The sequence below is a fragment of the Lutjanus erythropterus genome, chromosome 9, assembly GCF_056507025.1.
Source record: "Lutjanus erythropterus isolate fLutEry1 chromosome 9, fLutEry1.hap2, whole genome shotgun sequence".
Lineage (NCBI taxonomy): Eukaryota > Metazoa > Chordata > Actinopteri > Lutjaniformes > Lutjanidae > Lutjanus > Lutjanus erythropterus.
In genome coordinates this window covers 40,415,923-40,430,574 of record NC_139325.1, presented here as the reverse complement: position 1 = coordinate 40,430,574, position 14,652 = coordinate 40,415,923, and the positions used below count along the sequence as shown (strand labels likewise).

Below are 14,652 nucleotides of genomic sequence, written 5' to 3'. Positions count from 1 at the left end.
TCATATCAAACTGTATAACTCCTCACCTTTCTGCAGGAAGGACAGTTGACAAATTGGAGAACATTAGTATCAATATTATGTACAGAGTTAATTTCTTCAATGTTACACTCATTATCATATGAAATATTACATTCATATCATGTGCAATATTACTTTTACTGCTAATACTGTTCAACATAATTGCCACTACAACTTTTCTATTTTAGTTTATTATTGCTTTTATTCATATGTGACTGAAATTTTTGAGCAATCTGTTGTATCGTATCGTATCGTATCTTTTCTTGGATAAGAAGCAGACACAAGCAGTAGGGTTTCCACTGCAATAACCACAAACTATAGCGTCAAAAATAAAGTTATCAAAATAAAAATCTCCTGCCTTTTTTAACTGACTAATAATGACTCACTGTGACTTTGCCAGGTGGCAGGTAACAAGAATAACTATATAGAAATTGCTGATGGTCTTGCTTGCTAATGTAGGTCATAGAGAAGAATCTGTGTTAAATTGAGATAATTTCATAACCAGTTAAAACACCTTGTAGTACTTTTAAGTAGCTGAAAACCACACAATTTTAAAAAACCTAAGTTGAATAACCATGATTCCTTTCTCAGTGATCTGTATGTGGCAGTATTACATTCACATCAGTCGGGTTTTCTCTCCCTGCAGGCGACTAATCTTTTTTTCACTGTACCTGCGTCACAAGTGACAGGACACGGTGTCCAGTCGCTGAAAGGGGTCATGATACAGTCTTTCTTGCAGGGCAGCTGACATGGTCGCACCGTGCTGGGGCGAGGCCCGTCTGGACACCTAGGCAACAAAAACACACACAGCGGGGCTGTAGATTAACACTGCTGGGAACTGTTTACACATTCACCAAAACACAACAGCGAGTGGTCTTAAGCCTCAAAGATCAAATAAAGTGAATTATGTTCATACAAAGCAGTGCTTTGTTGCTCAGAGGATTTGTGGGTGACACTCACCCCTCAGACAACACAGTTACTGTGACTGAATCTAATCCATATAGGTAAGTATCAGACAAGAGGAGAAGTGCTTTTTCTAAAATCACTGGGTGCTGAACAAAAATATTGGTTACACCTCCCAGACTCCTTGGCTCCTCAATTGTCTAAGGACCAGATAAAACCTGAAAACATGGTTTGGATTTCTGGTCATTTCAAAGCAGCAGCACTAGGTTGTTGTTTTTTTCAGTTTTCATCATTCCAAATTCTCACTCTGGTGTACCAGGGAAATCCCATGGCGTTGCCTTGTATGCCCAAATTAAATTCCGGGCTTGGATATAGACACTTTACCACAGTGTGTGCTGCACAGTGTGCACTGAAGAGCGAAGAGGTGCTGGCAACTGCAAGTCCTTGTTTTAAGTCACTGCACACTAAGCCAGTAAAAATATATGATCAGTGATCTTTTATTAACATGGACAAGAGTAATGTGTTTCATTCAGTGCTCACTGATACCTTTTCTTAAAAAAAGATCATTGAACAACCCATTCTGAGTGTGTGGTCACGACTACAAGCACTTCATTAGCTGCAACAATCTGCTCTATGGGTTGTGGGCAAACCACACAAATTCCACATTTTTCACCCCAGGAGGCTGAGATTTGGCATGGAGGTGGGAAGGTGTCTGTGTTCATACCAGTTGGCTAAAAGGGGGTGTGGTAACGGAAGGTGCGTATTGCGAAAAACTTCCAGATGGATTCACAGTCTCGCACAACATTTAATGGAAAGGTTGGTCATGAGGCAAAGACAAAACTTGTGAACCGTCTGTCATAGACTCTTGTGGAAGGGATCATTGGTCTCAGCAAAGAGTTCCTATTTCGATGGTGTGAATTTGCCCCACCCCCTATAAAGTAAGCCCCACCCCTTCTATAACCCATTAACTCTTTGTTTAGGCCTGAGTGGGAGTCCTCACTGGACTCAGCAGAATTCCTTTTACCATTTGTGACGGTTTGTCTTGCAGCCATACTGAAGCCACGCCTGCCTTCATAAGTCATTCATCATAGAGTCTTGATGGCAGGTGTCATTGGAGCTGTCAGACAGTTCCCTCTTCCACCGGTGTGATTTGTGTGTGAATGCATGCTCATAAGTACGTAGCTGACTGCAGCTATTGCAACTTCATGCTTGTTTTTTTACCCTTCTACTTAGTTATGTGTAAGAACAACACTAGAGATATCCATTAGAAAGATTTTAGACATGTATTAAAAATATTTGCATTATGTCAGCACCCATAACGGGCCGAGGTTTGGACTTGAATATGGTAGGCCAATAAAACTGTTTGTGGAGATGAAAAAGTTTATATAAATAGGTAATGAGTGCTAAAAGTTTAATCATAAAATAAATGCAGGTTATAATGAAGCCTTTTGTAAAAGACAAACAAACACATTATATAAATATAACTTAAACAAATTAATCTGAAAACCTTTCACAAACCACTGGACCCCTGTTTGAGATGCATTGCCTTTGATCAAAGTGAATCGTCTCTCTCTCTCCAGACTCACATGTTGATCTTTTGTGTTAAGCATCTTTGTTTTCAGGATTATACTATAATTAAGTGGGCTGGTAAACATGAGTGTGAACAATTTTTATTTCTGACTGAAATAAGGATGGTTTATCCAAACTATAAAACATCAGCCAGGCCCCATTGACTTTCATATACCAACAGTCAGGACTGAACTGACATTTTAAATAGTTTCTACTAGAAATATAAACCACGATTTAAAGCTTTAATAAATATCACAGCAGAGGTTTGGCACAACAAACATCTGGGAATTGCTTGAATACAGAATGTAATTATTCCAGGCACAATCTAGGGCAATAAAAACTGATGAAAACCTTCGTAATCACATCCAGTTTATGACTGATGTATGCCATCTGGCTGACAGTACTTGAAAGATATAGAAACGAGATGGTCAAATCCCCCAAGAGACATCACAGGAAATGTTTGGCAGGTAAGCTTGCGGATGTTTTACATGGATTTCTCTCTGCTGAGGAAACTGTAACACACCAAGCTCCTTAGGGCTAAAGCCAGCAGACGAGCAGACCGGCCTCAGGACAGAAACTCCCCTGTTTTAACTGGATTCTGCCATCAGTGAGTGATAATCCTTTTGATGGCACAGAATACAGGGTCAAGCCGAGGTTTTTCGAACAAGGGTTACGGTTAATCTCCAGTCATTTAAGCACCTAAGGTCCCCTGTGCATACTACTGGGCCAAGATAAATAGGTCGAGATAGACCTGCTGGAAGACATCTTGTAATCTGATCTCTGCAACACTGCATCCCCCGTCTCAGAGTGGGATGTTGCCACTCTGTTTCCTCATGCTATGGCTGACACACCGATCATCTGGGTCAGGTTTAATGTTGCTAAGAATGAGGGTTCTCCTCTGGGCGTTCCGTACTCGTTAGCACGGTGTTATCAGGGAAGCGATAGGGAGCCTCGCAGGGAAAATGTAATAATGTAACAGCGACACAAGGAGAGATTTATTTTTAATACCAATAGACAGAGCTAAATCCCTCTCGAGCGGAACAAATCCTCTGGTGTCTTCATACAAGTGAATGGTCCCCAGGAAAAAAACAGCTGCCGGAAGCAGCAGGGGGAGGATACATTTACATTTTCAGCCTTCAGCTGATGCTCACGTCCGTAAAGATGTGAATGAACAGGTGTCTAGCTCGAGGACACTTCAACGGGACGCAAGATCCAGCCCATGAACCCGAGACTGCAGAATAATCTCTACATTAGACCCCCAGTGATAAACAGGATTTTATTACTTTATATATGAACATATTTTAACACTGTAATGTTTAGAGTCTGCAGAGATCACGGCGTTCTTTATCAGGGGAGAACTGGCACAGAATGCAGTGTGAAGATGAAAATAAACAGCATACAAAAAAATCTGCAGAATCTAAATACAATCAAAGTGCATATAGAGCAGCGAGAAAAGCAATTTATTATATAAGCAATCCAATGAGCTAGAACCTGCAGGTTCATGAACCAAATTATTTAAGTCTCAGAGAAAACAAAAGAGACAGAACTTTTCACTTTAGTTAGTCAGAAGTTAATTCTTTGATAGCCTCATTTCATATCCATTAGCCTCAAACTACTTTGAGGTCCTCACAGAGAGAGCAGAGTACATTAAGGAACACTCCAAATTAGGCTGTTGATCAATTAGTATTAGTATAATTAGTAGGATACTAGAGGAATTTCCAAGTTCTATTGGCAGGTACTGTGATAGGATTAAATCCAGCATAAATTTAGATGCAAATGGGATACCCTGAATCCAGATATCACAACAATATTGCAAGCTGAAGATGCTGGAACATTAAAATTTCATATTAAACAGAGTGTGTTGAGGTTTGTTGTCTATGCAAGTAATCCCTTAACTCTCATTAGCATTTTTTCAGCATTTCTCCTGCAAAGTTTTTGTTTGTTAGTTGTTGTTCTTTATGTTTTTAAATGCAGCAAGACTTATTTATGCTTCTAAAAAGAAGATGGATTTATTGATTTCCCTCCAAGTCATGAGGAATCAGAGCACTGAGGCAGTGCTATAAGATGTCTTGACACCATGAGCTCTTTCACAAAGAGGGGATTAAACCTTTGACCTTGTTATACTCCCTCTGCTACTCAAAAATGCTAAATGTCTGGGGATGAACTTCATTTCATCACTTATGTAAGATGTTGAAAGAATGTGGGTAATAAGACAATATTCCTGTTCAGATAAAACACTACAGTAAAAAAAAAAAAACAGCTTGACTTTTGCCTTTGATCCAGTTGGAACATGTTCTGAATACCAAACCAAACCTTAGGGTGCTAAAAGCCCCATTTCTGAAGTGCAGATCGCCTGCCTTTAACTGTAGATTATGTGTTACCTCTCACATGCACACAAACCCAAGTTAATGTTCTGGTGAGACTGTCCTTACCAGAGAAAATACAACTTATCGCTTCAAAAGCCTAAAACAACCAGTGTTTTACCCTTTTTCTGAGAAGTGACTTTTTCTGGTAAACTGAATCATGGCTCAGAGTGGAAGATTGGGCGCACAAAGACACATGACTTGAAACAACTTTTCATATCATGTGTGCTTATTTCTGCCATAAGCATAGTCTTCAAACAAGTATGTGTTGCATCGAAACCTAACTCAGCCTTAACCACTGTGGACAAACCACTGAACAGTCACATTAATTTTTGATAATAATCATTTTAAAAGATGCTGACGAACAATGTCCTCTTGATAAGGGGTGTTGCATCATAAAACTCTCACATAAATCATTTCGAAAGACAATTTAAAACAAAGTACTTTGTTGTTTCATTTGAAGAACTTTCTGGCTCAATTTCTGTTTCATTAAAACTGCTTTTGGCAATGACACATTTGGGGCTCCAAATGGCATGTAAGAGAACAATTTCAAATAAAAACTCACCACTCCAATTCATGTAAAGTCTTTTTTCCCCCTGCAGTTAGATCACAAAAATTCAATTGCTTGTCTTAGTGAAAAGAAAATGTTGGGTTCTAGAAACCTATGTACATGTTTATTCCAAGCTGAACTTTGAGAAACAGCTTCAGTCACTTGTTGAATTCTGTTATTTTCAATTAAATATCAAGTCCATTGTTATCTTTCCAACAGTTTGAACCAATCATCTATGTTGTGAATTTAGTCTTTAATGCACTGTATTCTTGTTTAAAGGGAAAATTCAATACTTTTTAGATGTCCAGTTGGCGTTCAATTGAAGCAAATAATTCCTCAGTGTATGCTATATTGACCAAGAAAGCCTACATGTTCCAAGATGCATTGCTAGCATACCCCCTGGCTACCCCTGGCAGAGTAAAATCAAAGCTGGACCTGAACCTGTAGTTCTTCCATAACTCCAACTAGATGACTGTGACATTACAGATGCAGAAAGAACAACAGATTCTGCAGCAGGAAACTACAGCTAAAGCATTTATTGTGTCAGTTGACTACATTTACCATCAACACTGACTGAACATCCACATGTTAGGACATCTACAACTAGTTCAAAATGCTGTTGTATATTTACTAAAAGTCCTTAGTGTTGCCATTTTACCCCAGTTGTTTGTTACAATGGCTTCCAGTTACATTAAAGACTTAATTTAAAGTTCCTCTAATTACTACAGACTTTACTGACAATGTTTAACTCCACCGTACATCAGTGAATGGCTGATCCCATATTGGTTCACTTGGCCTCTAAGGTCTTGAGAAGAGGGGTTCCTGGCTGTCCACTGCTAAAATTCCAAGAACTGTGGTGACTACACTTTTGCTTTCCTGGTTCTAGATTATGAAACCTCTCCAAGAGTCGGCAAACTCTGAAGTGTTCAAGAATCTCAGGACCAATTTATACTCAAAAGGCAGTTTGCTCCAAATTGTTCTTACTGTTTAAAAGTTCTTTGCAAATCTTTCATTTCAATATTTCAGAGTTTTATTTCAAATTCCTTTAAGGACCATGAAGCACTTTCAAATGCTATGTAAACAAAGTTTTACTTAAGAAAGTGATGCCCATAAAAATCACAGAGTAACACCGCTCCTTCACACCCGGCACTGGCTACAGGTGGCTGCCTGAATCCAATTCAAGTCCCTGGCACTTGGCGATGCCGTGCTGAGCATGGCTCAGGCCCGTCCCGCAGCACATCAGGACATCTTCAAACTATACACACCAGCCCATACGCTACACTCTGCTACTGCCAAACGTCTTGCTACATAGGGAGGGCCAATATCAAGCTCAAAATAATCCCCACAATGGTGAAAAATGGTCAATGATGAGCATTGACAGGGCAGCATCAGCAGTGTATGCATCATATATATGTTATAATATACATGATATATTATCATTTATCATAAATCTCTTATTGTTTCTAACTGAAGCACTTAAGACAGTTCGGCTTATTTGATGTTCTTTTTCTTGCAGTTTTGGGTTGTATCTATATGGCTGAGTGCACTTATTGTCTGCTGCTTTGGATAAAAGCATCAGCTATCAAGGTAATGTAATACACATTTATGAATGAGCTTTTTACTTTAGCTTTGTGTTCGTTTGATAGTTTAACAGTTTTGTTTCCTGGTGTTCAGGAGTCTGTTCTGTCCTGGTTTTGATCCTTTTTGTGTAGGATCAGGGTTTGGGGTTGGATTGTGCATGTTGTCCCTGTCTCTGTCTGTCTGTGTCAGTTTCCTTCGGGGGATCCAGTTTCCTCCCACGGACTATAGACACGCAGTTCATGTAAACTGGAGACTCTAAATCAACCATAGGTGTAAACGTGAAGTGTGACTGTGTTTGAGTATGTGTTAGGCTGATTATAGACCGCATGCTGGGATTGGCCGAAAGCCCGGGAGAGGCTGAATAAGTTGTTTGGTTAAAAAAAAAAAAAAAAAAGACTGTGGATGGTCACCTTCTGTAGGCAGTTAAGTCTGATCTGACACATAAATTCTGGCTTGGGTGGATACAGTGTGGTAGAGGGATGGGTGCATTTCTCTTCTTTCAATGTAAACGTCTTCCACAGTGCAGCTTTCACTCCCGATTTTGTTTTCTATAATCCTCTTTGTAAACAACCTGTGTGTTTTAAGTGCTCTACATATGGGGCAATGAGTTGATTCATAGCAGGTTTCCCCCTACAGAGAGAACCATCCCTTTTGTTCCCCTTTTAGTCTAATTATATTGTAGCCCCACTAATGATGGGTATTATCCAAATTTAGATGATTAAAATTCAATTACATTCCAGTTTTCAGAAAAAGCAGGCCGTGTTTGTCGGTGGGAGACAATACCAGCCAGAATACTAACAGCACAATGCTTGGCTGGAAGACTCCGTTCGTGGGGGTGTGAAAGCTAGTCGTGATATTGTCATTTATGCATTTTTTATTATGTATACATTTTGTTGTTCCTCTGTTTCCCTTCTTTACTTCTTCTGTTCTCATTCTAATATTGCCTTTGCTTGTCACATTTAGTTTGTTGTTTGTTTGAGGAAAATATGTTTATTTACAATGCGCTTGGGGTATTTTAACCTAACCACACAATTTTTCATGATACATTTTCCTCTGTCTGTGTCTCAACAGTTCATTTGTGTGTTTATCACTGTGAAAATACTCTGCTCTGAAATGAATGAAGCCATCCAGTAATAGCATCTGGTTTTAACTGACTGGCTGGTTGGTTCCAGTCAGTGTCACAATCTCATAATGATCTTTAAATGTCATGATTTGTAGCGAGGCGAGGACATGCACAACACGACACTGGGAGCTTGTCCCAGAGCACAACATTAAAACGAGCAGCCAGGCTAATGCTTATGTTTTGCTTGCTGCTATTAGCGTGTTGAGTAATCTGTTCGGCGAGAGGCTGTTTTCGAGAAATGAGCAGATGGTTGAGCAGGATGAAGAGAGGAGATTCAAAGCGAAGGACTGTCAGTAGTTTTAAGAGAGTGTACCCACACACACAGACAAAAAAAACAAGGTCTGGTGGGAAAAGATAAGGCCTAATTAATTTCATTATCAAAATTACGGACTACAAAACAAGAACATCATTTGTTTAATTTAGCATAAAACAGTTGCAGTTCTTCAAGGACCCTTTCAGTGGTGTCTTTGGCCTCCTTCTTGAGGGGCTTCAGCTATCTATCACAATCAAAAAACAGGGAGTAAACACAGCCTCCATTAGAAAACACGGCAAGCAGGGAGATGATTGACTGGGCTTAATACAGCTACTGTCGAACATCATAACCATGAATCATTCAGTTCCCTTTTTCACAAATTCCACAGCATCAATGTGATTATACAAACACACATTTGGTACCAGTCAGCACACAGACTGTCAGAATCAATAAGCAGACGTTGTATTTTTTTTTTCCTCACACCACAACAGCTTTCTCGATAGGATGATAGCAGCCCAAGCCTGAGGCAGTGACATATTTGTCTCTGTTGTGTCTCTCCTTTCTATTGGGCTTTGACAGTCAATGTTTATGTGTTTGTTGTTTTCGTCTGTGTGTGTGTGTGTGTGTGTGTGTGTGTGTGTGTGTGCGCGCGTGTGTGACATGCACTCTGTGAGGTTCACTGCCTCAGGCGGCGGGAGGAAGACAGCTCAGATCCATCTATGAATGAGACAGGGCACATCTGCATACGCAGGGTGCAGGCGGCCATGTTTGTTTGTTCTGCAGGGATCCCCTGGGAGCACTGATCAAGAATACCTGCCAGTTGGATTGTGCCAGATGAAGACATGCAGAGCAGGAAGAAAAAAAAAAGGAAATATATCAAGTCACTCCTGAGTGCAGGCTAGGAAACACTGCCACAGATGAGCAACAGATGGCCAGGAAACCAGAGCTGTAGCATCTTTACGCTTTGGTCAAGAAATGTACAAACTTCAAAGAATAAAGTGTTTTTTTAATCCTGGACACCTGCCACTGTGGTCTGTCAAATCTGCAGGGGCGGTAAAAAGTAACAAACCTTTTCATGAAAGAAGAAACATAACCTTGAAGCAACTACAGACAGGTGACAAATTAAAGAAAAAATCTGAATAAATGAGCGGACAAACATAACAAATACAGATGATTCCATACAAGGCAGGACGGAAAAAAACTCCACAGTTCAACAGTTTTGGAGAATCTATTGTCTGACAAGAAGCAGTGAAGCTGTTCTCGAGGCTCGTGGTGTGTAAATTACCACTGTCAAACACTGATAACAGAACATTTCTTTTTCAATAATGGATATGCTGATTATTCTCTTGATTGACTGATTACTTGTTTTCTCTAAAAAAAGAATGAAATAAAGTATCAGAAAGAGATCTGAAAAGTTTCTCAGAGCTCAGGGAGATGATTTGAAGTTGCTTGTTCTGTCTGTCCTTCAGTCCAGAACCAAAAGATATTCAATTTATGATCATATGGGACAGCGAAGGGGAAATATTCTTACATTTGAAAGGTTGAAATAATGGAATATTTGCTGTTTTCTTGATGAATGGCTTTAATGATTGATTAACTCACCGAATAGTGACTGATTTTCTATCTATCAGCTAATCAAACTGTCTCTGTCTTACCTGTAAGCCCTGCCTCTGTAGTCTTTTTGTGAATTATCTCAGAGCAGAAATTCGGGCAGAGCGATTATGAAAGAGGTCAGTGTCCCGGTGCTCTATTAATCTTTGCTTCATTCATTTTTTTTTCTCTTGCTCCTATTTGTTTCTAAAATGTTTATGCTTGTCATTTCATGTTTGGGACCTTGATGTTTTGACAGGATGAGGACTGAAAGTATTTTGGGTGGGAGGGAGATTAATTTAGAGGAATTTAGAGAAAATGACAGAGAATGGTTAAAAGTTTTCTTTTTGGAACTACAGTGTAAGTAGCGTAACTCTTTTTCAATTAAACCATCTTTCAAATACCCCTGTTGGTTTTTGCCAACTTCTGACTCCTGTTAATGTTGTTAATGCAGTTTATCTGAGCTGAGAAAACACAATCTGTACATTTTCTTAGACTGTTCCCCTGACATACATATATATTATGCCTTTGTTCTTACAAGTGACAAATAATCTTTTAGTTCTATTAACTGTAGGTTGCTTATCAAAGTGCTGATTGTCTGTTTACAAATTATTTATATGACTGATGGAAAATAACGATGTGACAGCTATGGCTGTGTATCAGTACTCAGTACCTTCAAGGCAGTACTGCATAAAAGTATGTTTAACTTCTCCAGTCAAACAAGACCTGCATTCAATTCTTTTTGTACCCAGAATTAGAAAAAAAAGACTATTCAATTGAATGCATTATGTGATTGGCCAAATACTCCAACTGGCAGCCAGCAGCTACATACAGTCAGTGGTGTATCTGTATCTGACAGACTTTGGCAGACTTTAAACCAAACCCAGCTCCAGTTACAAACACTGTTTAAGGTTTGGTTCAGTTAAGGGAAGATTTGGTTTTAAATAAGGGTTAGGGAAAAAATGCGGTTTGGGTTAAACTGAATACTTTGTTATGATTAGGGGGAGTTTTGTGGTTACATTAATAATAATCATGTGATTCCGGGTATCGAATGATTGCGGTCATGTTTAAAAAAGAAAATATTGACTGTTCAAAATGGGAAACAAACAGTGCGTTAAAGTTCGACGTTGAATTCGTCTACCTCGACCTTCTCTCTGTGCAGACATTGTTGCTCTATAATAATGTCACCAGATTTCCTCCTTTAATCTCGTCATTATCACCACAGCCTCTGGAGAGCTTTGCCACTTGAACATGAACATAAGTCACACGGGGAACTTACTGAAATGTCTTATTAATCTGGATCCCAAATGATGTGAATTTCAAACCTCTATATGTTATAAATGTCCATCACATCCTTGTTGTTAGTGTCAGCCTACGACTACTGTTCACCTTAATCGCTGCAGTTTGTGTTTGTTGCATCTTATCATTATATTTTGAAAACTGTTCCCTTTGAAATATTTGTTTTTTTGTTTTTGTTTTTTAAGAACCATGCTCATGCATGTTGAGTGCTGATAATTTGGTCTCTTCCATTTCTGTTAATTGTCTCATGTTGCTTTGAAAACTTGCTTATCAAAGTGCTGATTGCCAGACCTCTTTTATAGCTGACAAAAGCGGCTAATTGCCAATCAACCTAATAGGACCCATCTTGGTGGCAGTGTTTGTCATTGTGAGTTGAGGAGTCAAAGTCATTTTCCCATGAGGTGTTCAAATTATCTCCTCTGTGTGTGAGCAGTTCTGGGTAACAACTAAAACTTTTATGTGTTGACGGCTAAAATAAAAGAGAAATGTTCTGAACCCGAGAGCTTCTTTCTGTTGCAGTGCAGTGATGCTGGCTTACAGCCTGTTCCTGGACCCCTGCCAGTGACAGCGGCCTGAGGAAAATCCACCTACAGACTTTGAACAACATCTCTGAAGGGTTACAACAGTCAGGGTACCTACAAAAGGACATAATACTGGACGCTGGGGTATAGCTGGACTTGTATATAGGCTGAGTTACAGTAGAGTGAGGGAAGCTTCTTCAGCACCATGGACAGCACCACTGCTCCATGAAGGCAGGTGAAAAGAAGCCTCACACTCTTTGGAGAGACGCCTGTTTGACAGCACTCTTACAGAAACTGTCATTCGATCCTTTTGCCTTCAGAAAGGAGGAAACTGAGGCTGTGATGACGCATGCAGCCGTTGTTCTGTGGTGCAAACCATTGTGGACAAGTTTGCTTTGTTGTGCTTGGTTTATTTCTATTCACATTTCTAAATTACAGACAAAATCAGAGCCTTTGAAGAAAACGTCTCAAGGACTCATATGTAACTCATTTATAAAGCACAAGTTTAATCACGTTTTAAGACGGTAGTTTGGGAACTCAATGCCAGAAATGATTGGAAATGAGATCCCTTTGTTTCCCACAAATTCTCAACAAAATCCGATCTCGTCTCTTTGGATATTAATGTTTAACTACTTTAGACTATCATACGCAACTCAACTATTATAGCTACTTTCCAACCTTTAATTCTGTTATCTTGGTGGTACAACAGAAGCTGCAGGTTTCTCCTTCTTCTACTTTCAGTACTGAGATAAGGTTTAGCTGTTAGCTGTTAAAAATTGTTTAGAGTAAGTTTGAAAGAAGTGGCGAGAAAATGAAACAATGCAGAAAGTTTAACAAGTCTGTAAATCATACAAAATGCAGGGTGAATGATTAATCCCCAAATCGGAGTACAGAGTGACATTAATCAAACGGACACCGAGAGCATAAGAGCTCCGAACAGTTCTTCCCTTCCTCAAACCACTGAAACAACATGCTGAAGTGGCTGCATGCAGGCAGATTTTCCTCCCCTGCAAATCCACATATCCAGTATAACCCCAAGTCAGCACTGAGACAGTCATACATTCCTCTACATACACTAACTTTTAAAGTGGTAATGTTGAGAGAGCATGCTGCAAAACAGAGTATCAGATCAATTCTGCATGGTTAGCAATGGGTTTTTCCCATCTCAAAGGAAGTGTACGAAGAGGAATTATTTTTCTAGTAGATTATTACCACAAAATCTAACAAAAACGAAAGAATGAAATTAGAAAATCAGAATACACCTAATTTTATCATTCATTATCCACAGTTTTGTAATGAAAACTCAGGGAAAAAAGTGATATATTCTCAGGAAGTAATCATTTTAAAATCACAGGAAACACCTCAACTTCTTAGCAGACTAAACATTAACATTCAGACAGCTCTGTCCTCTAGAAAACAAGCAGGTCACAACTGGGGATCAGTGTAACTAATCTCCAAATTGCAAAAGCGATAGCTCACTGCATTGCAGAAATTAAATGACACATAACTAAATGATGTACAGCAGCTCTGCTTTATGATGGACAGGTTGGGTAATCATTTTAAAAGACTGGTAAACAATTTTTGTACCCTATCTTAGCCATAAGTAAACTGAAAGAGTTTGGTGATGGCGGACTAAATTCCTAGACAGCACTCTAAGTTTGATACTAATAAGACTGTTGACAGGAGGAACAATTACTGCATCCAATACAGATTTCAATGTACTTATGGGCGCGCAAGTATTGTTTTAAGACGTACCTGATGTAGCTGATGGATCCTTTAATCCTGTAGCATTTACTTCAAATAAGTGGTTTAGAACGTGGGGATTTGTTTACCACCCGTCTGACTGTTTGTGCTGTTCTGTCTAATGGACTCTATTTCGAAGCCTGTCGCCACACAGATCTCAGTCGTTCTAAATTGATTCATCCATTACAAGCAAAAAATGAAACACTAACAACAAAACAAAATACCTTAAACATGACAACAACACAATTACCTATTAAATGATAGAAAATGTCATAAAGCTCCTGGCGTATTTTAAGTCAAGTGTGTGACCTTCACTCGCCTCAAACTGACTCAGCTGAGGTCAGTAACAGTCAACACCTACCGAGTCGGTGAGTAGGTGTTTGATGGGAGTCCACTCTGGTAAAATATTTTCTTTTCGTTCCTCGTTGGTGTTACTGTTACATGTTGTTCTTTCGCCCTTATTACAAATGATACTTGCTTATATAAAGTTATTGATCAGCGAAAACAAACGATAATGGAGGCAAATCGACTGAAACCTCTCTGTGTCAGTTACTCAATGGCATTGCCCTTGACACCTCTGCCCCTCCCGCTCTCCAGCTCGCCCGCCTCGTCTGTCTCTTCTTCTGGCTTTTGCCAACATGGACTTAAAAATAAAATACAAGACAACGTGGACTTCGACCTCTCTTTTGCAGCATGATAAGTGCAGCTGGAGAGTCTAGGTCAGCTGCCTCAAACAGCCAACATTGAACCAGACATTAATCTTTATTTTATCACATGGTGCTCTCTATGAATCACATTTACCTTGTACTGTACACAACGCACTCCGACCCTTTAAATAATTTATGTACTGATCCTCTCCTCGCTGATAACCACACTTGGGAGGTGTAAGACAGGAGGAGGAAGAATTTACGGCTCTTGAATTAAAGTGAGAAATTCTGCAGACCTCTTTTTTATTTTTCAAGACACTAAATCAACCTACTCTCAGTTTTTTATCCACATATTTGGGCACAAGCACATCTACTTCTTTATCTTCCGTTGTCGAGAGAATCAGTCAAGCATAACTGACACCAGGCTGGAGCCGAACTTTCTGGCAGACGTTAAAGTAAATTCGACAGCATATTTTGAATCCGCCTCCTGCA

The 14,652-nt window shown here is 39.4% G+C and overlaps 1 protein-coding gene across 1 annotated transcript in view; it reads right to left on the bottom strand.

Annotated features, from left to right (window-relative positions):
- thsd7ab (thrombospondin, type I, domain containing 7Ab) overlaps positions 1–14,652 on the bottom strand; it is a 188,270-nt gene that overhangs the window by 69,244 nt on the left and 104,374 nt on the right. The window contains exon 10 of the mRNA XM_084727599.1: positions 690–805. Within this exon, the coding sequence (XP_084583725.1) occupies positions 690–805 (116 nt within the window). The remainder of the gene's footprint in view (positions 1–689; positions 806–14,652) is intronic.